The following is a 27,996-nucleotide window of genomic DNA, read 5'->3' as shown; positions in this document are numbered from 1 at the left end:
TTTTAAAGTAATTGAAATTAGAATATGTAGATATAAAAAATTCTAAATTTAAATATTTTTTAAGCGAGAGATAACATCGCGGTTATACATTCATATATCGTATCAACTACGAGGATTGAGACGTCCCGCCGAAGACGAGGCGGAAGGAGTAAACGAACGTGAGTAAAATAATAGAAAATTGATATAATTGAAAATCTAGATTTCTAAATTTTCAGATTTTTAAATTAAAATATCGAATTTTTAGGACGAGTGCGAATGTGGATAGACGTGCGGCCTGAGGAGGAGGGTATCTCAATGGTCTAGTTTCAGGTAAGAAAATAGCAAATATTGCTTTCAAAATTAGCTCACTGAATATCGAATTCAATTAATAAAAGCTTAATTTTGTTTCAGATGCAGAAGAAAATATCGATGAGGAGCCGACTGTGAGCGAAGCCGACACCGAAATTTACACACCGCGTGAGTAATTATTTAAAATAATAAAAGTTATAAAACTCGTATTAGCTAATTCTTGAAAAAAGATAATAATAATAATAATAATAACAACGATGTTTCTTTTTTAGTACAAGCAAACGACTTGGATGAATCCGAATATGAGGAAGAAGAAAATGAGGAGGAAAATGAAGAAGAAGATGTAGATGAAAAAGGAGAAGAAGTTGAAGAAAAACAAGAAGATAGAGAAGGAGAAGAAGATGATGATGACGATGACGAAGAAGAAGCCGATGGCGAGGCTGAAGAAAATGAAAACAGGAGAAGAGCCTTTGAGCAAATGTGCGATGAACTTTTAGAAGAAGAGATCGAAGTTTTCCATCAGTGCGAAACACGGACGGGTTATTCTCTGGAAAATTATGAAGGTAAATTTAATATTATTTTTAAATTTTAAGATAATTTATTCTTTCCGATAAATTTATAATTAAATATTTTTTGCTAGATTAATACGCTCTATAAAAGCTTTGTAAAAGCGAAGAGGAAAGCTGCTCAAGGTAAGAGATACCTTCGGTATGTTGGAATTTATTCGCTAACATAAAAATCGAGTATAATTAAAATATTTATCATTAATATTTTTTTGTTTCCCATTTTCAGTACAAACAGGAGGAAGCGTTTCACGCGAAGAAAAACAAGAAGATCATTATTTACATCGGCTTCAGAATCATTCGACGGATCTTCAACAGCATTACCAGCAGCAACATCAGCAACAACAGCAGCACCAGCAGCAGCAGCAGCAGCAGCAGCAGCAGCAGCAGGAGCACCGGTTAACCGACGAGGATGCCGCGGTCAACGACAGCGACACGGTCAGTGAAAATTTCTTATATTGAATTACGGGCGGAAAACTCTCGAAAATTTCAAAAATTTGAAGTACTAGGGAGACATTCGCGATACGTCCTCTCGCGGAAGGTGCTAGCGATATCGTGAATTATTTAGAAAACGCGTTTCGCGAAATCCACGCGTATGCGATACGTTTGAGCGGACCGAGCGATTACGTAGGGTTATTCTTCGATTCGACAAATTTATCGTATGGCCCGGCAGGTCTTTCGTTTCTTCCAGCGCGAGACTTGACTCACAAGGACATGTGGAAACTCGTGAGTTCGGTAGCGCAAAGCGCCAGGGGTTTCGATATCGCAATGGATTTCACCATACGCGTTTTTAACGTAGCGGTACCTTTGGGGCGAGGGGGATCAAATAAATTAACGCGAGAAAGCATCGCGAAACGCTCGATTTTACAAATAAAAAATTCCGACAATCTATGCCTTCCTCGCTCCCTCGTAGCGGCGAGGATTTACTGCGAACGTGGTACTCTGCGCACGGGAGAATTGCACGAGCGGTGGGAATTCGTAAGATACGCGACTTCTTCGTTACAGAGTGAGTTGGCGATTGAGTTAACGAAGAGCGTGGGTATCGTGATCCCCGAGGAAGGTTGCGGATATAATGAAATCGAGCGTTTTCAACGGTTTCTCGCCGTGGAAAATATCGCTATAATAATTTATAATTTTAGTATAATAGTTTTGGAGGTGAAAAACCGAAGTACGACGGTCGCGCATTACTCGCCTCCCTCGGACGCGAACCTTCGTATACATTAAATGTAATGTATTACGAGGATTCGCGTCATTATAACCCTATATTAAATTTAAGAGCTGCAGTCGGTTCGCGTGACGGTTATTGCGAAACGTGCAACAAGGGTTTTCGAAATGATAGAGGACATCGTTGCGCAAAAAATGCCCTCGTTGTCGCGCCTCACTCCCGTGCGTAAATCATGATAGAGAAATAATTAGGTGCAAAGCGTGTAACCGTAACGTTTTTCGGTAATTCTTGTTTCGAGCGTCATCGAGCGGAAAAATCATATAACGGGAAATCTCGCGCGAGCATATGTAATTCCATTAAAATTTGTAGCGATTGCGGGCGATTTATACGTGCAAACACGGTACATAAATGCGACACGGTCTTTTATAAAACATGTCGTTCGTTACAACCGTCGAATCATCTATGTTTCATGCGACCTCTTGCTCGTAAAGTTAGTGATCCCGGCGAGGGTACAAGTACCCTGATAATGCGAGCAGAAAAAAAGATGTGTGAAAATGAAAATGATAACGTTGCGATGAACGAACAAACAAACGGTCGTGTCGCGTTTATATTTTACGATTTTGAAACGCGGCAAGACAAGACGTTCGTAGGTACCGAAAACGTGAGAATTCATGTACCGACTCTTTACGTAGCGCAACAAATTTGCGTAGCATGTGCAAACGAAGACGACAAGACGATGGTGCGATGTCGATGGTGCGGAATGCGCGAGTTCGTATTCTGTCTCGACCCCGTGAAACAATTTGTCGATTTCGCAACGCGAACGACAAAATGTTTCAAACAAATTATTTGTATCGCGCATAATGCGAAAACGTTCGACGCGCAATTTATCTTAAAATATTTAGTAGAAAATCCGCAGAGCCCCCATGAACCGCGCGTTATTTTGAACGGAACAAAAATCGTCGTAATGACGGTCGGACATACGAAATTTATCGATAGCATTAATTATATGCCGACGTATTTATCCGATTTACCTAAGGCCTTTGGTCTGAGCGATATGTCGAATAAAGACTGTTTCCCGCACTTATTTAATACTATCGATAACCAATCGTATATAGAATCAATTCCCGATGCTAGATATTATTCTCCCGATCACATGTCGCCGGAAGAACGCGAAAAGTTCCACGCATGGCACACGGAAATGGTTCGTGAAAATTATATTTTTGACTTTTAACGCGAAATTATCAGATATTGTCGAAACGACGTAGATATCCTTCGACGAGCGTGCATGAGTTTTAGAAAAATATTTTTAGAACGTGGAAACGTTCGTGTCCGTTTGAGGAATGTACGACTATCGCTTCCACATGCATGAGAGTTTTTCGTAAAAACTTTTTGCATGAGGAGGAAATAGGAGTCGGAGTTTCCGTCGGGCGGTTACAGAAACATTGACAGGCAATCGCACAAAGCTCTGCAGTGGTTGATGTGGATGGAACGCGAACTCGGACATCCAATTATCCACGCGGGGCGAGACCGCGAATATAAAATCGATGGCACGCCCGTTGATGGATATTACGAAACGGTTACGGAAAATGAATCACGATGCTGGGTACTACAATTTCACGGTTGTTTCTGGCACGGATGCCCTTCGTGTTTTAAAGTAAATCGTGATAGTATGCTTTCGTCTGCGAATCGCGGGGATACGATCGACGCGCGCTACGAACAGACACTCGCGATGTCATGGCGCCTTACGCGGTTACCACATGATGGAGAAATGAGAGTGCTCCTTCGACTGAGAAATTTCGAATAATAGAGAAATGCAGAATTTTCTTAAGGATCATCCGTTGATAAAGAACACTCCTCTCGATCCTCGCGAAGCGTTTTATGGTGGACGCACGGGAAATATCGTCACGCAATACGAAGTTTCAGGTACGGAAAAAATACGTTACGTCGACGTATGTTCTCTATATCCTTTCGTATTGAAAACCGGCGTTTTCCCGATTGGGCATCCTAAAATTTACGTAGGGCAAGAGTGTTCTTCGTTAATCGGGGTATCACCAAATTATAATTTCAACTCGGTTGAAGGTCTCGTGCGATGTAAAGTATTCCCACCACGTGATCTCTTTCATCCGGTACTACCGTATCGCGTACAAGGTAAATTATTGTTTGCGTTATGTCAGAGTTGCTGCGAAACGTTCTCACAAGTTCAGTGTACTCACGAGAGCCCGGTGGATCGAGAATTCGAGAGTACCTGGATATCTTATGAATTACGCAAAGCCGTCGAGAAGGATTATCTCGTGACGCATGTGAGCAAAATTTGGGAATATAAAGTCGCGCGATAAGATAGCGATACTCGTCAAGGCAGACTGTTTGCCGAATATATTAATACCTTTTTGCAATTAAAATAAGAAGCGAGCGGCTGGCCGAGCGAATGCAAGGAAGACGCTGACGATGATGTTAAGGAGCGTTACCTTCGGGAAACCGAGAGTATCACACTCGACAGGCGAAACATCGCACGCAATCCCGGTTTACGTTCGGTCGCTAAGCTTTGTTTAAATTCATTTTGGGGAAAATTCGGTCAATGATCCAATTTGCCGAATACCGAAATTATAAAATTTCACCACCAATTTATGACTTTGCTTACGAGTCCTGAGCATGAGATAACCGATATATTACCCATAAATGACGAGGTAATATATGTTTCGTGGCGACTCCGAAAAGAGGCGGTCGTGCATTCTCCGAACGTTGTGATCGCGACATACACAACGGCGCAAGCACGATTAAAATTGTACAGTTACTTAGAATTATTGAATAAACGGGTTTTATATTACGACACGGATTCGTGTATATATGTTAATACCGGCGATCAGAATGAGTATAAACTGCGTACGGGGACTTTCCTGGGCGATATGACAGACGAGCTCGAGAGCTACGCCACGGTAGCTACATCGAATGGTTCGTTTCCGGTGGTCCGAAATTCTACGCGTACATTGTTCGTACTCCGTCAGGGTGCACACACGAAACATGTAAAATTAAGGATATTACTTTAAATTCATCGAATAGCAGGTTAATAAATTTTAGTAGTATTAAGAATATGTTAATAGAAAAGGAAAAAACAAGACGAGACGAAGCCGGTCCATCGATAAATCTACATTTCAGTGCAATTCGACGCATAGCGTTTCACGACGTTGTTACGCGAGATGAAACAAAGATATGCTCACCGGTATTGCTGAAACGTAGATTCATTAATAACCGTTATTCGGTTCCGTACGGTTATGTACCGGAATAAATTTTCACGTCCTAATCTTTCTTAAATAATCGAGTTTTCCGCCCCTAGTCAAAGATTGTAAGAAATTTTTGTAAAATATATTTTTCAGAAAACGAGATGTAAAAATAATGTAAATGTGTACATGTGCTAATATTAATTTATATCTTAAGTAAATATTGTAATTTGAAAATTAAGAAGTTTTATTTTTATAAAATTGATTTTCGATTTATTTTAAATAATCTATAAAAATATATTTCTTAAAACATGTTTTTTCCCGTAACTCCTTTTCGCCTTCCTTCCATTTAAAACAAAAATAAAATATTTACATGCACAGAAAAATTTGATCTTTTTAATTTCCTTCCCTCGTTGTATTTTTTATAAAAACGATACCTTTTATAGAAAAGGTAAGAATATATTTTATATATATATATATATATATATATATATATATATATATAGTAAGAATATATTATATATATATATATATATACAGAACAAGTTTTAAAAAAGATTTTTCATTTCATATAAAAATATTTTATATTTAAGAAAAATGATTTTATCTTTAATTTTTTAACGCAAACTATATGGCTAGCTTATAACGCTGTTTCGCTGGCGCGAGCGTATCTTCGCGGTGGGCTCCCCGGTCGCAGGGATAAGCTTACAGCCTCCTCACAACCATCAGCCTTTATGAAATTGCGCACAGACACGAATCTGGCATTTCGTAAAATGGATGTACGGTGGAAACATGGACGGATGGACGTCGATCGTGTGCGGTCCCACAGGATGTGGGAAAACGATTTTTGTGAAGAGATTTCTTCGTCATTTATCCGAAATGGCCGATGTACATTTCGAAAGAATTTTGCTTTATTACGCGGAGTGGCAGGATGCTTATCAATAGCTTCAATACGAAACTCGAGATTTCGTTGCGGCGATCGAATTTCACGAGGGATTACCGCGTCCGGAAGATTATTCTAGCGATCCAGTTCGTCCGAAATTGATAATAATTGACGATCTTATGAGGGAATCATCTTCGAGCGATGCGATTGTAGATCTGTTTACCAAGGGAAGTCATCATAAAAATCTCAGCGTAATTCTCATCACACAAAATCTCTTTCATCAGGGGCGCGGACAACGCGACATATCTCTGAACGCGAATTACTTTGTGGTTTTCAAAAATCCCCAGGATCGCGCGCAAATTCGTCATCTCGCTCGTCAAGTCTATCCGAACGATCCAAAGTTTCTCGAGGAAGCGTATCCACGACGCCACGTCTCAATCTCATGGATTTATTGCTTGATCTAAAACAATCGATTCCGGACGAGTATCGTTTTCGCACGAGCATATTTTCCGATGATACAGCGAATTACGTTTATGTAGCGCAGATCCTTTTCCGGAAGTTTCGTATAAAAGTATCGTCCACGCATTCTCTCGTGGCAATCGCGCAAGTTCCTCGCGATGAAGAAGAGAACGTCATCGATTAATGCGAAAAAAATCGCGAATGTTCGATCGGTAAGAAAAATATCTGTCTTCTTGAAGCGCTGTGTTATTTGAACAAAAATCAGCGCGCCTCTTTCTTACGCTGGGCAGACGAAAAATTCATTCGCTGTATCTGTGAATGCGTTTTCAATACTCTCAAGGGTAACATTCCGTTCGAACGCAGTGAAAAAAATCGTCTAAGCAGATATAAAACAACTTTGCGTCACTTAGCGAGAAGACGTTGTAATTGGAAAAATAAGAAAAAGCTATTACTACAGCGAGGCGGATTTTTACCGTATCTTATCGGACCTATACTATCCTTCCTATTTTCAAAAATTATCAGACGGTAGTTCGAGAGAAAAGAAATCGAGTTATGGAAAGGGCAAAGAAGATGATCTTGATTTCCATGGATAATCTCGAAAGAATGCAGCATCAACTCCAACAACATCCGGTAATGGGCACGACGGAAAACGCTGCACGACAGAATTTGATACAGGGAGAAAATTTAAATCCCGTACAAACACCCGGTACGCCTTTATCACGACTCGATTCAGATATAGCAGATATGAGCAGGATTCTTAATTCATCCGCTCCGCGCGATGTAAGCGAGAAATGGAAATTGTATAAGGAAGTACTTTGGCGATATCTTCATTTTGATAAAACGCAAAAGGAAGATTCGACGCGTAACGTCGCCGATGAGAACAATTCAGATGCGCGGGAGGGAGACGTAGCGGAACCGGGGTGCGAATCACCGAACAAATCTTCTTATCTCGAAGAGTACGTAAGCAGTACACTACGGGCCGAGTCTTTGCGTAGGCGCGAGCGGCAAAGCGTCGAAAAAATATTAGAAAATGTGCCGAAAAGTTTTCGCGCCAAGGCACGTTTACTTTTGAAATATTTGATTGATAAAGCAGTACCCGCGAGAATTACTTGGAATGAAGAAGGAATCGTAACTATCGAGGGTAACGTTATAAAAAATTCGAATATCACGGAACTGATAAACGATGCGATGCGCGAAAGAAAAACCGTGAAAGCAATAGGAAGAGGTCAGTTTGCACGATTACTGCGTACGATGAACATCCCGGCTGTACTCGTAGGAAATAAGAAATTGTTAGCAACCACATTTGTCAAGATATTATCACTACCACGAGCGAGTTTCCACCCCGAAAATACCAAGAAAACTTTCAACGACGACGACGACGACGACGGGGACGAGGAGGGTACGACGCACGAGAAAGGGACAAAACGCAAGACCGAAGAAGAAGAGCGAGCGAAATGCGCATTGTTTCTTTCACCGCGTTTTCGTAAAGACGATATCCCTATAACCTTCGTGAAAGATTCTCGACAGGCAAGAAAGAGACGCTTATTCAATTGGAGTGAATTGAAATGATCAGGCTTGAAAATTTGTATTACGACCCAGCGCACTATGCGGGGTATTCGGCAACCGATAACTTGTCGCGTGTCGTTAAACCGAATTTCTCACGTAAAGAAGTAGCTTGCTGGCTCAAATCGCAAGACGCGTACACACTGCACCGCCCCTCGAGGCGAAAATTTCCACGATTACAACGTGACGAATATCGACGATCTGTAAGAGGCCGATTTGATCGAACTCCGTAGTCTCAAAAGTTATAACGACGGATTTTCTTATCTGCTCGTGATTATCGACGTACTTAACAAATTCGTCTGGGTGGAACCGCTGCGGGATAAAACGAGTAATTGCGTGACAAGGGGTTTCCAAAACATTCTCTCGAGAAGCGATGGACGAGTGCCCGTGTACTTACAAACCGACAAGGATAAAGAATTTACCGCACGCCCGTTGCAAGATTTTCTGAAAGAAAGAGACATACATTAGACATACAGACATTATCGCGTAACTCGCAATCCAGACATCAAAGCCGCCGTCGTTGAACGCTTCAATAGAACGTTGAAGGAGCGAATGTGGCGCTATTTTACACATAAAAATACGCGGCGTTACATCGAAGTGCTGCAAGATATCGTGCGCGCTTACAATCATACCCGTCATTCATCCATCAAAATGCAACCGGCGACCGTTACGAGAGAAAATGCGCGCATCGCACGCGAAAATATGGAGCGGCGTAGAGGGGAGAGAGAGAAGGGGGCGTCGAAAGTAGTAGAACAAAAGGCTAAATTCGATGTTAACGATCTCGTACGCGTCAGTAGAGCGAAAGCCACTTTCGAGAAAGGATACGAAGCGCGGTGGAGCGAGGAGATATTTCGAGTTTGCCGCGTTCTTCATTGACAAAGACCCCGCGTGTACGAATTGTGCGATTTATCGGGTGAACACATCGATGGGATTTTTTATGAACAAGAATTAGCATGGGTCAATAAACTTGGCGGAAGAAGAGTTTATCGTCGACCATGTGATAAAGAGCATAGGACGCGATGCTAATAAACAGCTGCTAGTTAGCTGGCGAGGATATCCCAGTAAATTCGACAGTTGGATTCCCGCTTCGAATTTAACTTTTCTTCAAGATGGAGGAGGAGCAATTTTTCATGATTTTTTCGAGCGATAGCAGTAAGAAGTATTTTCCGAGAAATACAACCTCTTCTTTCATCACACAATTATCTCACAGTGTACATTTATTCGGAGAATGGGAAGTCGCGCTTAGCGAGATTCAATTTCCCACCAGTCTTTTCCACGTACGTCAAAGAGATAATAAGATTAGATTTGCCAATTTGAAAAGCGTAAAGAATGAGAAAAATGCTGATAAGTTTACGGTGAAAGAATTGCATTTACAGGCAGGGGTTTATGAAAATACAGAGGAACTTATCTACGCGATTAATAAAGAGTGCAGACGCACCGATTCGCATTTTACTTTCGAACTACAAAAAGGCTCAGGTGGAAATGTCCGTATAAACATCGATTGTGACAACTGTACTCTCGTTCATTATATAAATCTATCAGCTAATATTTTTCAAATATTGAGGATCAACATCGATGATACCGGCACAATTTACCGTCACAAGTTACCTAATTCCAACGAATTAACGCCGTTTTTGAAATTCGGTTATGCCATCGGTAGTGGACGCGCTATATCTTTCTGCAGAACCTTATAGCATGTGGCATAGTATCCCTGTATAAAATACGTTTATTGCGACATTTGCGAGCCTTACATAACCGGCGATACGCGGAGTCCGCTTCTTCAAATCGTTTCAATCGATACATCCGGCTGTAATTACATGTACGGGACGAATCTGGTAAAATATTTTCCCACTCTGCAACATACTCCATTGCGTCAAACGAAATTCCGTAAAATTGAAATAGATATAAAAGATCATCGTGAAGAAAAAATACCATTCGAATCCGGAACGCTGATAGCGACATTACTTTAGACGTGTCCGTTAATTACCATTTGCGGTGGAAAGTCTCGGAGCTTTGAGAAAAAAAACTAATCATCCCATGGAATACGACGAGTATTACGAAAGGCAGAACGGTGGAGGTAGGGGAAGAGGAATTCCTCGAATTTTCGTCGGTTCACTCTATCAACGTGGTCACGGGATCGAGAGTTTCCTCGGAGGATTATTTAGAAGGACACTTCCTTATCTAAGCAGGGGAATACGTGCACTCGGGAAAGAAGCTTTACGCACCGGAATTGGCGTGATAGAGGATGTTGAAAACAATACTCCGTTCAAGGAAGCTTTCAAAACGCGACTCAAGGAATCGGGTAGAAATCTCAAGAAAAAAGCCAGAGAAAATATAAGTGAATTAATGAAGGGATCGGGATATAAAACATCCGCAAAAATGCGCGTGGCTCAGTTTCCCTTTGGAGGGCACGACGCACGCACCGGTAAATCCGGGAGCTCTGTTCGTAAACGTAGACGAATCGGTAAAAAAAAAGAAATCGATGAAAATCGGCGTGAAAAAAACGTATAAATAATCATCGAAAAGGAAAGCAGCGGCGAAAAAACTAAAAAGCCGACGAAATAGCGAGAAAAAGCGCACCGTATCCGATATATTCCCTTAACTGACGCGAGTGTGAATCGTAGGTTTGAGAAATATATCTTTTCTCCATACTCACTCGAGCGAGTGTTTAAAGAGTGAGCTCGATCTTTTCAGTTTATCACCTATTCAAACGAGTATCGAGAGTTCACAATGGATTTATTACAAACCAGTAACTTCGCTCGCGGACGATGCACCTATAGAATTTGTCGTACCCGGACACGGAGAAGATTATCTAGATCTCACGCATATCATGCTAAGCCTTCGCGTATGAGTGGAAAGTTTACCCGGCCCTGGAACAGCGGCAGGAGGAAACAAAGTAGGCCCTGTAAATCATCTACTACATTCGATGTTCAACCAGATCGATGTATACTTCAATCAAAAAACTCGTATCACCCCCGAACAACGCCTACGCGTACCGCGCGTACATCGAAGCATTTTTAAATTATTCTTCACCGGCAAAAACTTCCCATCTGACTTCTTCTCTCTAGAACACGGACGAGCCCGGTCATATGGACGCGCTATTAGAATCAGGAACCCCAAATCAAGTAAGACGCGCCCGATACGTCCAAGGAAGGATGCTGGATCTAATAGGCCATCTTCATTGCAACGTCTTTAATCAGGATAAATTTTTAATTAATGGGGTAGAGGTTAGAATGAGACTCGTTCGCTCAAGAGATGCGTTTTGTCTCATGGAAGCCAACTCAACGTCGAAAATACGTATTCTAGATGCTAGTTTGCTCATAAGAAGAGCAAAAATAAGCCCCGAAGTGTTACTCGATCATGTGAGAATGTTGAGTAAAACAACCGTCAAGTATCCTCTGACACGAGTCGAAGTTAAAACGTTCACGATTCACGCAGGAGTGGTAGGAGAATCGATTGATAACGCGATACTCGGTCAACTTCCAAAACGCGTAATAGTCAATAACAAAGCGTTTAACGACGATAGAAAGCTAAATCCATTTAATTTCAAAAATTACGGCATAAATTTCTTCTCGTTATATGCCGATGGCATGCAAATTCCGAGCAGACCGTTGCAATCAAATTTTTCAAAAGACGAACCGCTTTACATCGAGACTTATAATACCCTCTTCTCGGGAACTGGCATCCATTTTCTAAACGAGGGGAATTCCATAAGCAGAGAAGATTATGCCGATGGATTCACGCCTTTTGCTTTCGATCTCACTCCCGATCTATCGGCGAAATTGCGCAGGACATTAGAATCTTGTCAGACATGGAAGTTTACGATTAGAGATACGATTCGAAAAGGCGATTACAACAACGATTAATTGTATCCTTTACGCAGAGTTCGAAAACGTGATGGAAATCGACTCTTCGCGTCAAATCATTGTAGATTTTAGCGGATAAAGACAATGGTGGAAAACCTCATCCCCCACTGTGGTCACTTCTTATATTTGCTCGAACTACAACGGAAAACAGCTTCAGTTTTACTCGACACATGAACTACGCCGCTGCGGAAAAAAGCATATTCTACATCATGGATATAATCGTCGATATTCAAGGTTTCCGTGACATCGAGGGAAAGTTTATACCGAAGGAAGTTGCGCTCATCGGGGTTAACGAAGCTTTCATAGATCATTGGATTGTGCTGCCACCATATCCGTTCACCGAATTACCCGAAAAATTGAGAAAAGAAAACAACTGGCTCTCGCAAAACTTCCAGGGTATCGAATGGATTGACGGAACAGCCAATTCCGAACATTTCACGGTGGAACTACGTGAAATTGTACGACGGGTACGTTACATATATAGCAGAGGCCGTAAGAAAGTACTTTATTTGCAAAAGACGCTCGGCAGAAACGTATATAATCTAGAAGGAATCTCTCTCGCATTCAAAAACCTAGCGGAAGACGAGGAGCATGAATTACGCTGCGTTCATTATGGGTTTCATCGAAATTCTAACAAATTTCGTTGCGCGTTACGCGTGCAAACTGAGATACTGGATGCAATCGCAAGAAGGCAGCTGTAACTCGAGCAACGATGATTCTTTTACCGATGAAAGCTTCAATGACTCTGATACAGAAAGCGGAGTTTTTACAATAAAACGAAATTTTCCGAATCTCCTTAGGTGGAGAAATAAGAGCTTGAAAACAGAACAAGTGGAGTGCGAACAAATGAAAGCGGAGAAAGAAGAGTTATCGAAACTCGCACATGAAAAAAAGGAGACTTCTACCGTAAAATCCAAGCAAAAGGATAAAAATATAGCGACATGAGAGAGGGGGGAAATAACTGAATCGTCTCCCCTTTCTGCGAGAGATGAATTCGCGAAATCTTACGGGCGCTGCGTCATCTCAGTGTCGGACATGCGGGTGTATCCTGCCGACAGAATCCCGATGGTATGGACGAAGTCGACGGCCATCGTCGCGAACACCGATAATCACGATCGCCCTAGACAACACTGGGTTGCCTTCTACATAGACAAGCATGGAGAAGGCACTTATTTCGATAGTTACGGACTACCTCCCTTGGATTCCAGATTCAATTTACGACTTCAACGAAACTCTATTGCCCATAGATGAAATACCATGCGTCTACAGGGCACATTTTCTCAAACTTGTGGACAATATTGCTGCGTATTTCTTTATTATTTGTCCCGTGGTTATAATCTTAAATAATTTCTCGAAACATTCAGCGAGGATTACGAAGATAATGATAGATTAATTGTACAATTATTTCATAAAATCTTTCTTCATGGAAAAAGTAAATGCGATAAATCTCATATAACGTGCTGCCATATACAAACTTGTACTTTTAAGAATAAGTAAATATTAAAAAACACTATTATGAAACGATATGTACAATGATATATTACATAATAATAATAATAATAATAAACTTAATGACTTTATAACTTAAATTCCAGCCCTCTTATTTTCCCTCCAACCTAAAATTAATCCTAGCTACATTACTTCAAGCTAGAAATATCTAAAACATTTTGCAGACATTGCGTTTGTCATAGGATAAGAGCTTCATATAACTCCGAGGTTGTTAAAACATCTAAAGCGAACTTGTCCGTTCCTGTTTTCCCATCGCATTCCATTCTTCGCTGGTCAGGTATCCCTCTTCAACCCCCATCCTTCTTGTCGTCATTTTATCGCACTCCCGATCAGACTCCGGAAAAAATTCTCCTCAGGTGTCCACCATCTTTGCACACGCCATTTTGTCGGACCCCGAACGGCCCCAGACACTTTCACCCCCCCTCCTCCTATCTTTTCGTCTAGCATTTCGACAACCAATCACACCCCCGGGCAGCTTTGGGAGCATCCAATCACGCGCGTGGGCAACTATAGGAGCGTCCAATCACGCGCCGGGCAACTATGGGAGAATCCAATCAGAACGCACCACTAATTACCTAATTATCTCCGGCCCCGGCCAATCAGAACGCTCCATTTCCACGTGGAGGCCCTATCTTGACAGCTGGAGGCCACGCCTCTGGCACCAGTGGGAAAGTAGTAGGAGGTTTTGTTTTGACGCTCCATAGCAGCCCACATACTACTAATATTAATTTATGATAATTTTGAAATATCAATTTATGATAATTTCTTCATCGCTTTAGTCCCATAAAATACCAGTTAATTTGACTTTATAAATAATTCAGTGTAACAAAATTATATAACATATGATATATAGAAAAAATATTTAAGAATATCTTGCCGCGCATTTCCACGTCTATTTAGGTTATATCTGACTTACAATTCTAAAATATAAAAGAAGAAAAAGAAATAGCTAATACCTTTTAGTAAAAAGATGCATTACTTAAAGCAGAATTCTTAAAGCAGACTTTCAATTACAATTGAACGAACTCTGATTACTTAATTAATTGAGGACCTGGATATAATAAGAGGATATGCGCGGATTTCACGGAATAAGTATTGTCCAACGGGCTAATTTTGGACATTGCTCAAATTTCGATTTTGACTATTGATACTTGTAGAGAATTTCATAGCGCATCTTTTTGTGTTTAAACCAAATTTGTAATTTTTTTGTTTTCAAGTCATTAGTAGAAAATGTAATTTGTAAAATGAAAGAAATTCAATTTTTGTTTAACTCACCATATCTCAGTCAAATACGAATATTTCTTTTTGAAATTTTCACAGTATAATCTTCAAAATATATTTTGAAATATAGAGCCCATAAAAAGTTTTTGAAACATTTCACAGCCAAATGCCGAATTTTTCAAAATATTTTTCCGAATTCGTAGTTTTATTCTTTCGATCGCAAAAGTTATCGTACGAATTTTCGAATTGTCAACTTTTACGTATACTATAATTTTGTTTATTAATGAAGGGAGTTTTTTGGAAAATTTCAGGTTTTTAAACATTAAGGTTGTAAAGTAGTGATGATTTATACATCGATGCGATTACGTAGCGCGCAACGCTGGAATCCGGACCGCCATCGCGAAATGAAGACAGCAATGTCTTCATATCTGTTACTCTGTTTGTAAGAAAAACTTGTACCTTCATTTGTTTTTTCTTCCTTGACAATTCTTCGTAGACAATAAAATAAATCATTTGTTTTCTGTTAGTTGAGAAATACACATCTCGCCTCTTAAAAACAGTTATATGTTAAACGGTTTTGTTACACATATGTTAAATATCTTTTTATAAAGTAATTTTAAAGTAATTTTAAAATGCAAATGTAGGGTTATGAACTATTAAAAAAAGGTAGAAAACGAGTCTTACAAGAAAACTTTTGGATGAGAAATGTAAGATCAAAAGAAATAAGATGTGTATCTCACTATAATATATGAGACTATTAATTTTAATTTTGCAATTTCATTTATTTAATTTTAATTACATATTTTCTTAAATATATATAATATATATAATATAATATAATTCAATATTGTTACATCTGCGGCAGTCACTTTTTACGCACTCTTTCGCGTCACCGCGCACACGCACCGATTCGAAGGAAATTGCGCTCGACAATGAATAATATTTTTTACGAAACACGAAGACTTTATTAAAATCAGAGCAACTACAGAAATTCAGCGGTCCGTACGTTACAAGTCACCGCGCAAAACAATCACATAAACACTTCATTGCCCCGGAAAGTGCTTCGCTTTTTCTTCATATTATATAAATATAATATAATATATAATATAAATAATTTAACTGAAATTAATTTAATAATAATTTAAGTAAAAATATATTTCGATAAAATATTGCATAAAGGAACAATTTATATTTCATACAAATATAATATATATCATTTGTGCTTGCGTGCACTGCTCATTCATCGTTGGATGTGACGATTGAATCCTCATCTTCTTGTGCGTTACTTATCTTTGAAAAGTACGTGTTGTACATTTCTCTTGCCTCTGGAGAAACATATTGTAATAAACTTGTAACGTCCATCATTTTAGCCTTACGAATTCCAACCGGTGGTGCAGAAATCCTTACAATATTATCTAACTTTACATTTAAGTTAACTTTGAATAATTAACACTTATCAAGTTTATAGTTGTTATAAAATTCTACACTATCGTTTGGTTGGTAATGTATTACATAAGCTTTAGTTATTTGCATTGTCTTTGAGCATCGTATTTTGCTTTTGAAGGATTTTTCGAAATCATGTAAAATGTTATTTGCCGATTCGACCATCGTAAATAAGGGATTTTTAGCATTTCTAATTAGACTTATATATTCATCGGGTGTTTCAATTCGCTTCATTTTCTTTTTTTTTCTGAGAGTACATTTCAAAATTACGATCGTATTGACAATACGAGTCCGCAAACTGGGAATACGTGCCAAATATCAACGCTAAGTTTAATAGATAAAACCAAATACGTAAGCACCATGTAATGATTTTGCCCACTTGCTGCATCTGAGAAAAGTACTATTTTTCTATGATGACTTTTATCGTATTTTTCATTTATAACATAATCGGTACCGGTAAATACATACAGTATTTGCGCCTTTCTTGACACTTTTTTCAAGAAATGTAAACATGTAACTATTTGAACACATGAACATTGAATAAGTATAATTAAAGCAATCTTTTATAAAATTATTCAGAAACAGGAATTTTCGGCAATGGAAGATTTTGCATATAATCAAATTCACAAGCTAGAACACCATTTCCTATCAATAATTTTTTTAAAGTTTTGATATTCTTTAACTTCTTGTTTATGAATCAAAATATCAAAAGATTGCTATTGATCGAACGAACTTTCATAGCATTTGTTGCATACATCTGTGCGGAATAATTTGAACGTAAAATTAATGTCGATTAAAAAATTTAAAATATGTCGAATCTTTCAGAGGAATTTCAGATTTACCTGTTTTGGGATATTCTAAAAATAAATTATACATAATGGTCAGATTCAATTCTGGATTGCAAAAGTATTTCAGTAACGTAGATTCTCGGGTGTAGTGTGAGCTTTGGTGTGGTATAAATTCAATGAGATAAAATCAAATCTTTCAAATCGTTAGTTAATTTAACAATGTGATTGTCATGCTTTCCTTCGAGATCTCCTAAATTTTTCGAATGTAATAATTTTTTTTGTACATTTTCTAGTCTTCTTTTCCCCACGTTAAGAAGATTACAAATAAACATCTTACAGACGACAATGTTTTTTTTATCCGTTGGAAAGTGATATATCCAATTAATCAATCTATTTTAGGCGATTCCATTCAAATTCTTCGGATTTTTGCATTTCAGTAGATTGTGCAAAACAATATTTTGTTTATGAAAATCTTGCAAATCTCAAAATGTTTCGTGTAATCATCGTTGTAGTACTGAACAGTTATTAAAGCATTTCTTTTTACAGCAGGATTTAACAGGTTTGAAGATTTTACTTTCAACAATTTTTTGACTCGTAAAAACGTATTCTTCCCCTTGCAATATTAAAAAATATTCATACTGTAACATTAAATATATAAATGTATTACATAAGTCAATTTTTAGAAAATAATTCATTAATAGATCGCTTAAAAAATTATTTGAATTAATCGACTTTGCAAAATTGAGTAAATGTAAAAAAATTCAATTATTAACTATCTAATTTTTGCCTGAATACGAAATTATATACATACGATTAATTGGAAAACGAAAAATTTTTATTTATTATTTATCGCTTAAATTTGAAATATTCATTAGCTATTCTTTTCTGAAAACCAAATGGTTCTAACAGCATTTCAATTTGAACTTTACGGATTTTTTTTATTAATATATTAATATAATATATTTTTTTATTCAAATTCTTTTAAATAAAATATTATTTTATTGAATTTATGTAATATATTTGAATACTTCGACATAAAGATAAAAAATATATAGAAAAAAATTAAAAATACCAAAATACTTCGTCATTGACATTTACAACACACTAGAGTATTTATAATATTTATAAATCAAAAAAATACAAAAGAAATTTCAAAAAAATGTTATTTTTCAAACCAATTACAATTTTTAGTTACGTATTGTAAAGTTCAATGCCATTATGTCACTTTGATTTTACTTGTAAATTCCTTATCATATAGAACAATAATTAATTCCTATTTAAATCTCATATTTAACAAGCTATCCAGAATAGGATTTTCAAAAATTGTAATTTTTCAATGTCACTCATATCGTTTGACCACCAAATGCCTAATATATATGTACAATGTTATAGAGAGGTACATACTTTCTTCCTCTTGATCTTACGAACATTTCTCATCCAAAAATTTTCTTGTAAGACTCGTTTTCTATCTTTTCTGTGGTTCGTAGCACTATATTTTCCATTTTAAAATTAAATACTTTATAAAAAAATATTTAACGTATGTGTAACAAAATCGTTTAACATATAACTGTTTTTAAGAGGCGAGATGTATATTTCTCAACTAACAAAAAAGAAATAATTTATTTTATTGTTTACGATTATCAAGAAAAAAAAACAAATGAAGGTACAAGTTTTTTTACAAACAGAGTAACAGAGAAACAGCATTACTATATTCATTTCGCGATGGCGAACGGTCCGGATTCCCGCGTTGTGCGCTACGTAATGGCATCGATGTATAAATCATCATTACTTTATAACCGTAATGTTTGAACTATTACGCCCATATTCATTTTAATTTTTATTGCAATCTCTTCAATTAAAATCTTATATTTAATGATATATATGATGAAAAGACCTGAAACTTTCTAAAAAAACTCAATTAATATAATATTAATATAATATTAATATAATAAACAAAATTATAGTAAAAGTTGACAATTCGAAAATCCATACAATAACTTTTTCGAAAAACTATGAATTCGGAGAAATATTTAAAAAAATTTGACAGTTAGCTGTGAAATGTTTCAAAAACTTTTTATGCGCTCTATATAGAATAGAATGTATTTGATCCCTCAAGGTTACAAAAATTAATATATCCTAAGTGTTAACCTAAATCTTACAATTAATCCTCATAACTACTTAACTAAAGCCTAACTTAAAATTGCGTTGCTCGCTCGCCACACATACGCGTTTGGGACCTCCGCTTCTGTCGCAAGACATTTCCGATCAAACTCTTGCCCCCTCCCCCCCTCTCTCTCTCTCTCTCTCTCTCCTTCTTTCCCCCTGCCCTTCTCTCTCTTTCTCTCTCCCACTCCCTCCTTCTTTCACTAACTCTCTTTTTCGCGCATGTGCAATAAATATGTTCTCAGTGAAATATTTAAACAGTCTATCAGACAACGCATAGTTTAAAATCGCGTCATAAAATGTCTTATGACTTGATTTTAGACTTTGTACTACTTGCGAAATATTATAAACCCTTATTAAATTTTTTCTAGATTACCTAAAATATAGATATTTCAAAAATTAATGAATAAATAATAAAATAAATATTGATACATTTATAAACACTAATAAAATAATTGATAAATATTATTAAATTTACAATAAGCAAAGCAGCTATATATTTTTCCTTAAAGACTAACTATGATATATGTTTTCTTTACATCAATTGATTCTTCTCATTAAAAATAATTAAAAAATGAATATTTTACAAATATTTTAACAATATTTTTGCAAATAGTTTATGTAAAATTATGTTAAATGAAAGTATTAAATATCTCATAAATTATTCAATTTTAGGCTTTTCTGTCCTTATAACTTTTTACTCCAAATATTGCGAAGAAAATCGATTTATATAAAAAATTTAGGGTAATTTCATTCAGAAAAATAAAGATGACTTTTAAATTCTCGCGAAGTGCTTCCATTTCCAAAAAATGATTTCAAGATGATAAAGAGAAATGATTCATTTGACCCATTTTATGTCCTCCTTGAAACTATCATGCAATTTTGATCCATTTTTTTCTACAAATAATAATATTGACATAAATCAAATTAATATTAGATGACCCATCCTGTATATAATTTATTGTAATATATACAGGATGATTATCTGACACCAGTGTGTACACACACACACACACACACACACACACACACACACACACACACACACACACACACACATTTAATGTACATAAATAATATATATATAAGATGTAAAATATAATAATATAAGAGGTATTTCCTACGTATATACAGCGATTTCGTTCGAATATACATTCTGTATATATTCATATGATATCCTGCATACTCGTAAACATATGTACATCAACGTATATCATATGTATCTATATTTGATGATATACATGGAATGTATATACATTTATTATAGATATTTTCCTTGTATATACAGGCAGCGGTCTGGTTTGAATATACATTCTATGTATATCTATACGATATTCTATACTCGTAAATATATGTACATCAACGTATATCGTATGTATCTACATTTGATATATATATATATATATATATATATATATATATATATGGAATGTACATACATTTATACCGGTGCCACAGTCCCCCTCCGTCCCGTCCGCGACGTCTGCCGGAGGAAAGGGTTACTTTCCTCTTCTGGTCTCTCGGCCTTTTTCTGCGACTTTCTCGCAGAAGGAGGAGACCTCCCTCTAGACTTCCTCGCTGTCGATCATCTTTCTAATAATGGTTGACAGCGAGAAACATTGAGGCGAGGGCACCACGTTCGTCCTCCCATGTTGAGCACACCTCTAAGGTGCGCGGTGTCCTCGCCCGCCGCACAGTGCGGGTACCGTGCCGTGCGCTCCCTTCCGATCCGGTGGAAGCCAAAACCCATGGCCAGTTACTTGCATCAATCGGAAGGAGAGTTCCCTGTGAGCCCTGTCGAGCCAGTCTTTCAGGCAGGGTTGGATGATCTTCATCGTCCGGGAGTCTCCATCTCCGCCTGCGACAGCGGAAGCATTAAAACACTTCAAACATAAACAAAACAAATGGGCTCAATTCGCAAACGCACTTAACCCGACGAATTTAGAACAAATCGGGTTCTTTACAGAAGCGAACATCATTGTTGTGGTCCATGTTGCATTTGCTGCGGAATTCTCCGAACGACTTGATTTATCTGCCTTCTATTACCTAATACAATTTCCTTGAGTCCTAGTACAATCTCCCATTCTTCCACTTTCTTCCGCTGAGAACATTTTACGTGGAAACCACGCTAAAAGGCAAAGCTGCTCTTTGGACAGAAGTTTCACGACGGGATCCTCAAGATACAATCCCACTGTTCATTCCTTCCGACCCCCTTTCAAATCTCATCCTAGGTAAATGTTTTTATCTCCTTATTCCAAATCCTCCACTCCACATTCAAGACTTTATTAGACAACAATACGCAATAAATGATTCTTTTAACACATGTATTATATCGGACAGGATTTTACACTAACATGTATTAGAAAATGGAATCGATTTCCCCTAGACTTTCTGCTAGATGAACTTTGAATTTATGTTAAACGCGATAACACATACATATCCACACATATGTTTACTTATACACAACGAACTGAATTTTTACGTGCCGATGTATATTGATAATTATAGCCGTTCATGTTATGTTAAACTTAATAACTGATTAGTTTGTAGTCTTCTTTTTATTATTATTTATGTATTTTGATTTTATTTCATTAAATAATTAATTTAAAATGAAATTCGTTTAGTTCTTTGATTAAATACAATCTCGATCACTTCCGTTCACCGAAAATCGCACATGATCCGATCCCGAGTTAAAAGGATTAAATTCCTTGACTCAAATTACCGAATCGACGTTCGCATTGTTCTCGAATATAGAATAACATGAAGCGTCACAATGTGGCGTTGGCCTGATATCGAAAACCTTAAGATGCGAGCAACTTGTTATGATCGCTTAATAGTGAATGAATAAGTGAAACGATCTGTACGTTCTTCCTTAACCTCCTCTTATACCTTCCAAATTGTAATTGTAATATCAATAACTTTCTTAAATTAAGAATCCTGGGATTTGAACGTAACACTATTGATTTTTTGATAATTATATCTTAATACTTTCATTCAAAATAACTAGAGAAGTCATATTGCGTAATAGAAAATATATGATTCCATTTAAAAAAATGACCATAAAAAAATTTCGACAGTATCTTCATTTGTAAACGAATCAATATGATAATCATGTTGACTCTCAAAGTCTTATAACTTTTTTTAAAGTATTTTTCCATAACTTCCATATTTTCTGAGATATTTCGATGTGAAAGTAAAAATAACGGGAATATATATATATTGACTAAAAATATCTGCAATATACAAGATATCCCGTTATTTGTATATATATATATTGAAATATAGTTTTAATAATACAATAACACTTAATAATAAGATTGCATATGAAATATTTTTTAAAGTGTAACATTTTCAATTTTAAATTATTTTTTAATTTAATTTTTTCTATTTTTAATTTAATTTATTTGTATATTATTCTTATTTTAATTTAATTTATTCTTAATTCTAAAATTTTATTAATAATGTCTAGAATTATTAGATTGAACTTAATATTTTTAAATTTAATTTATATATTAGGTGTACAAAAAAGTTCTGAGCTTTAGATTTCATACAACCGAAATAACAATTTAAATTTTATATATCTTCTCGCCCTTTTGCGGTTTTAAAGCGTTGACATTTGGCCTTCTAAAATGCCATACGATTTGGCGTTTGATGCACATAACCTCAAAAATCAGTAGTGTTCACAATAGCAATAACAAAAGAGCATATTCGATTTTCCATCCACTTCGCGTTTCATCTGAAGAAAAATGCTGCTGAAGCCACTGCAATAATTTGTGCTGCATATGGAGAGAAAGCTGTAAGTCATACTACATGTAAAAGATGGTATCAAAAATTCGTCAAGGAGATTTCAGTCTTGAAGATGAACCGCATGCTGGACGCCCTCAAAAGATTGAAACGGGCGAATTGCAAGTACTGCTGGATATAAACTCTGCGCAAACTGAAAAGGAGTTTGCAGAACAGCTTGGCGTTACGCAGCAAACCATTTCCGTACGTTTACATACGATGGGAAGGTTCAGAAGGAAGGCAGATGGGTTCCGCATGAATTGTCCGAAGACAACAAAAATCGGCGTGACACTGCACTCACTTTGCTTTCAAAGTTCCGGAAAAAAGATTTTCTGCACAAAATCATTACAGACGATGAAAAGTGGATTCTTTATGATAACCCTAAACGTAGAAAATCATAGATTGACCCTGGTCAACCTTCGACATCGACGTCAAAGCCCAATATCCACGCCAAGAAGGTTTTGCTTTGTATCTGGTGGGATTGGAAAGGTGTGTTGTATTACGAGTTGTTACAACCGGGTGAAACAATCATGGCAGACCGCTACCAACAACAATTGACCAATTTGAGTGATGCATTAGAAGAAAAGAGGCCATTTACTGGCCAAGAACGTCGTAAAGTGATCTTGCTTCATGACAATGCTCGACCACATGTTGCGAAAGCGACTCAGGACCATATCTTTGCGTTAGGCTGGGAACTTCTCCCGCACGCGGCGTATAGTCCAGACTTGGCGCTTTCCGATTACTACCTATTCCGGTCGCTGCAGCATCATTTGGCTGATCCACATTTCGTGAGATTTGAAGAGATACGAAAATGCATTGATGACTGTCGCTTCGAAGCCGGTGAGTTTCTATCATCAAGGAATTCACAAGCTACCCGAAAGATGGCAAAAGATCGTTGATGCAAACGGGAAATATTTCACTGATTAATATTTTTTTGTTTGTTTTTGAATAAAGATTGAATTTTACAAAAAAAAGCTCAGAACTTTTTTGTACACCTAATAAATTGTGCTCCAATTTTATTTTTGTTGTATACAAATTATGCTTACACAAATAAAAATAAAAATTTGTTACATAGATAAATGGAGAACGCAACCCCAGTGAAGTTTATATTAGTTTTCGGGATGCCATCCTCAGAATTCTTGGGATGTCCAGCGGTGAAATTTCAAACAACGGAATGCATCAATCTTTAGAAGCCGAGGTAAATATAAATTGAAATTTGGAGGATGATAATTCTGGATCCATTTTTCTACAAATGAAATAATGTTTATCTTTTTATTCATGGAAAAGTTTGTTAAAAGATTGACATGACCAATATCTTAAGTTTGCAGCTGATAAGTTTGCAATGATAATACAAAAAATTAGAAGAACATTAGAACTGGCGAAAAATGGGACACTGTCTTAATCACTATTGTAATTACGTCATTCAGAAAACTTGCTGATAACGGAATAGACAACAAAACGCTTATTATATTCTAAATAATATAATATTCTTATAACGTGAGCGTAACGATTCACTATACAAATACATTCTTATAATGACAGCAATATTCTATTATAGGCATCTGAGACTTTTCAGTTCTTATCATTTAAGATATAAATCAAGTATTTTATACTTTCTGAATGATGTGATTGTGTTCCGATTTGGATGAAAGTATTATTTTCGATCAGCATGAAATATATATATATATATATCAGCAAATAATATATATATATATATATATTTCATATATATATATATATATTATGAAGTATATATATATATATATATATATATATATATATATATATATATATATATATATATACTTCAAATGGCAAATATTCAACGCACACTTGCAGTATATTGCTTGCGATTTGTTCATATGTTATTCAGCATACAATCTAATCTGCTTTATGCGATAGCTTCTTAAAACGTTTTTAATCCTATGACAATAATTAAGAAAATTGATGATAACATCACGATCATTTAAGTGAATAGCTGTTTGCTTTTGACTCAATGATGTCATTAAGTTTATATGTAGTGTTTATGTGGTGTACTTTTTATAACATTGAGAAATAAACAAGAAAAATAAACAAGATAAAAAGAAATAGAACAAAATAGAACATCTATCAAGATTTGAAAGAAGGACTGAAATAATAATGAGGAAGGTATGGGGATAAGAATGGAAATTTATGCAGAATTTTAAGAAGAAAATGTATTTATTTAAGTACATAATAGGAATTATAATATACAGACTGGAGACATAGGGATGGAAATATAATAGTAAAGTATGGAGCAGAGAAAATTTGAAAAAAATGTAGAAAAAGTGTATAAAACTTTTTAAAATTATAGTCCCTAGTCTTCATTTTTGTATGCAGAATGTAAGTATATTGTTTATGAAGAGTCTTGTACAGGAAAGATCAGATTAATTGGTTGAATGAAGAACAGTACGTTTCGAAGAAAATGAAATAAAGGATAGAAACAGAAAATTAGGATAAATAAGAGAAAAATATACGAAGAAAAATAGCAAAGTAAGGAAAGAGAAAGATGAAACGAATTCAGCTCAGAGGAAAGTAGAATTACAAATAGGCATAGAAAATTAAAAGTTAACTTAATTAGCTTAATAAAACAAGAATTAATAGAAGTTAAGTAACCGTGATATTCAAATATAAATTACACAAAATAAATATACACAAATAATGCAAACATATACACAATAACGCAAACGTTCGACTATTTAACGAAACTATCCTTACTGCAATAACAAAAATAAAAAATTAAACTGTTAAACGAAGAATTGGGAACATGTTCACAATCCGAGCACTTGTAAAATAATATTCGTCGCAAAATCCATAAAATTAAGAACACAAGTGAAAATAAAACTTTAAATAAGATTCTGGCTCTCTCATTGGTCAGGACGAATCCCGCAAAAATTTTGAAAAATGACTCTCAATTAAGTGGGTGCCCGATTGCCCATGTTGCCGAGTGGCCAATTTAAAATAAAATTATTTGATTGGTTGATCCAATAGAAAATTTCCAGGCATCGATCGCTGTAAGTGGCTGTGTCCAATTGCAACGTGGTCAAACGCTCCCAATTACATTGTTTCAAATTTTAATATATTGTAATTTATGTTAAGTTGATTGAAAGTCCTTATGACACGAACCTCCATATGTCTTAATTTTTGCTCCAGGATCTTCGTAAGATTATTACATCTTATATAAAAAAATAATTAAAATAAATCTTTTCTTAGTAAAATTAGTTATGAATATTGCATAACTATGAATATATATTGTATATGTGTCATTAAGAAATATATCAGAGCACTCAAGCATGAGCGTATGTTAATTGTTCGAATGTGCTGCCCCATTCGTGCTCGGCTGCTCTTATTATTAGGACATTGTGGGTTGTATATGTTCGTATTATACATTGAATACAAAATAAAATGTTTTCCATTTTCAGAAACCTTAACATGTTTCTTGGAATTAGAAAATAAAATTAAATTTCTTTTCATATTTTGTACTATAATAATATTTTTTTAAATAAATCAAAAATATAGAAAAGGATTATTCGAACCTAGATGACAATATTAAATATATTTTAACAACTACTTAAATATATTTTAACTTACTATTTACAGAAAAAAATTCATATCGTAACATTTTTGGTCTTGAACATGATCATCTTTAGCGTAAAGAACAATTACAAGAAATAAAATTATATCAAAATAAAATAAAATTGTTGTAGCCTGGATGAGTTACAAGATTGAATTTAGGGAACGTTGAAAGGGATTCGATAGCACACAACACTGATTGGCCAATTAAATATAAAATTTTCTGATTGGTGGAAATTTCCTAAGCAGCGGCTGATGTGTGTGGATGTGTGCTATCGCACTGTGCGCTAACAGGACCCTGGGAAAATCGGATTCGCCGAGCCTAAAGAGTTAGAACTCCGAGCAGGATCGTTGGTGGAAGATTCTTCTGGTCAAATATTACTACTCACTTTTAATAAGTAGTTGGTTTATTAGTACGGCTTCTTAACAATGTTTCGTGTGAATCTCGACCTAACGACTATCCGTTATGTAGTACGACTGCTCTGTTATTATTGTGACTGCTCGCTCTCGGCGATTTAGCAACCGTCTTTATAGTATTTAGTAGTGTCGCGTTTCATCGCGTTATAACTCTAAATCGGATCATATATGGTTAAAACAGCGCGCATTCTTCGTTCGCCCTCTGCTCTTTGGAATTTGCAAGCTTGCTTTTGCATACTTACATTTCTGGCCGCCACTTCCGTAGCATTGATTACTATGCCGAGAATTATCGTGAATAGAAAAAAGTAATATCGTAATATTCGGGCTACAACAAAACGCATTTTCTTGTAAAACGCATTTCTTTGCAATATCAAATTTCGTTAATATAAATTGGAAGCATCTTACGGTTGTCCAAAATATAAAAATTAATTAGACGAGGAGAAAGTCACAATCATACGCTCTAAATCCAGTTGTGTTGATAGAATTTTTTAACGATTGAATCAGAGGTGTCGTAAACAAACATCTATATCTAATAACAAAGAGCTAATAAAAATTATTAAGTTACAGTTTAATTAAACAAAAATTAATAAGTTACATTAATATCTAATCTGATATACAGAAATTAAAAAATAAGTACAAAGAATACAACAATTAAAAAAAACAGCAATGAGTGATCGTACCCGAGAATGAATATCTATTAACTCAAGACAGAATATTTCAAGAACTGTCGATCAACAGTGAACGTGAATGTTGGCATAAAATATAAAGAGAAGTATTGAAAAAGAAAAGTATGTCGAAGGAAGAAGAAGAGAAATTACAATATTGAATGATAAGGAACATTTAGGAAAAATTAGCAAGGAAGGAGGAAGTTGAAGACTGATAGATAGGATTTCAAGAGCATATTGCTCTGCTTATTAAAACCACGATGTTGTTTTTTAATGTGCAACATTTCGGAAAATAATCTTTTGAAAAAAAAATTCACTGTCCAAAATTTTCACATTACTCCAGTCAAAAAATAATAAATAATTTTCTGAGAATCGTACGGAGATTCATTTTTTTATTAATAGTATGTTAAATGT

The 27,996-nt window shown here is 36.0% G+C and overlaps 1 protein-coding gene and 1 long non-coding RNA gene across 18 annotated transcripts in view; both read left to right on the top strand.

The window, feature by feature from the left end:
• LOC105427286 (adenylate kinase isoenzyme 5) overlaps positions 1–27,996 on the top strand; it is a 308,338-nt gene that overhangs the window by 189,861 nt on the left and 90,481 nt on the right. For 16 of the 17 annotated variants that reach the window (XM_089080917.1, XM_089080915.1, XM_089080911.1 and 13 more), the window contains one exon: positions 23,985–24,107. The exons of the other annotated variant lie outside the window; for it this stretch is intronic. In XM_089080917.1, coding sequence (XP_088937043.1) covers positions 23,985–24,107 — 123 coding nt within the window. The remainder of the gene's footprint in view (positions 1–23,984; positions 24,108–27,996) is intronic. 17 annotated transcript variants of the gene reach the window in all.
• LOC105427285 (uncharacterized) lies at positions 65–5,536 on the top strand. Its single transcript, XR_016140171.1, has 6 exons — positions 65–158; positions 245–309; positions 391–456; positions 561–851; positions 929–980; positions 1,081–5,536. It is a non-coding gene; the product is annotated as an uncharacterized LOC105427285 (long non-coding RNA).

The sequence above is a fragment of the Pogonomyrmex barbatus genome, unplaced genomic scaffold (genome assembly GCF_055798465.1).
Source record: "Pogonomyrmex barbatus isolate J1 unplaced genomic scaffold, ASM5579846v1 scaffold4, whole genome shotgun sequence".
Classification (NCBI taxonomy): domain Eukaryota; kingdom Metazoa; phylum Arthropoda; class Insecta; order Hymenoptera; family Formicidae; genus Pogonomyrmex; species Pogonomyrmex barbatus.
Note: the sequence above shows the minus strand (reverse complement) of the source record. Positions and strands in the feature narration are given on the sequence as shown.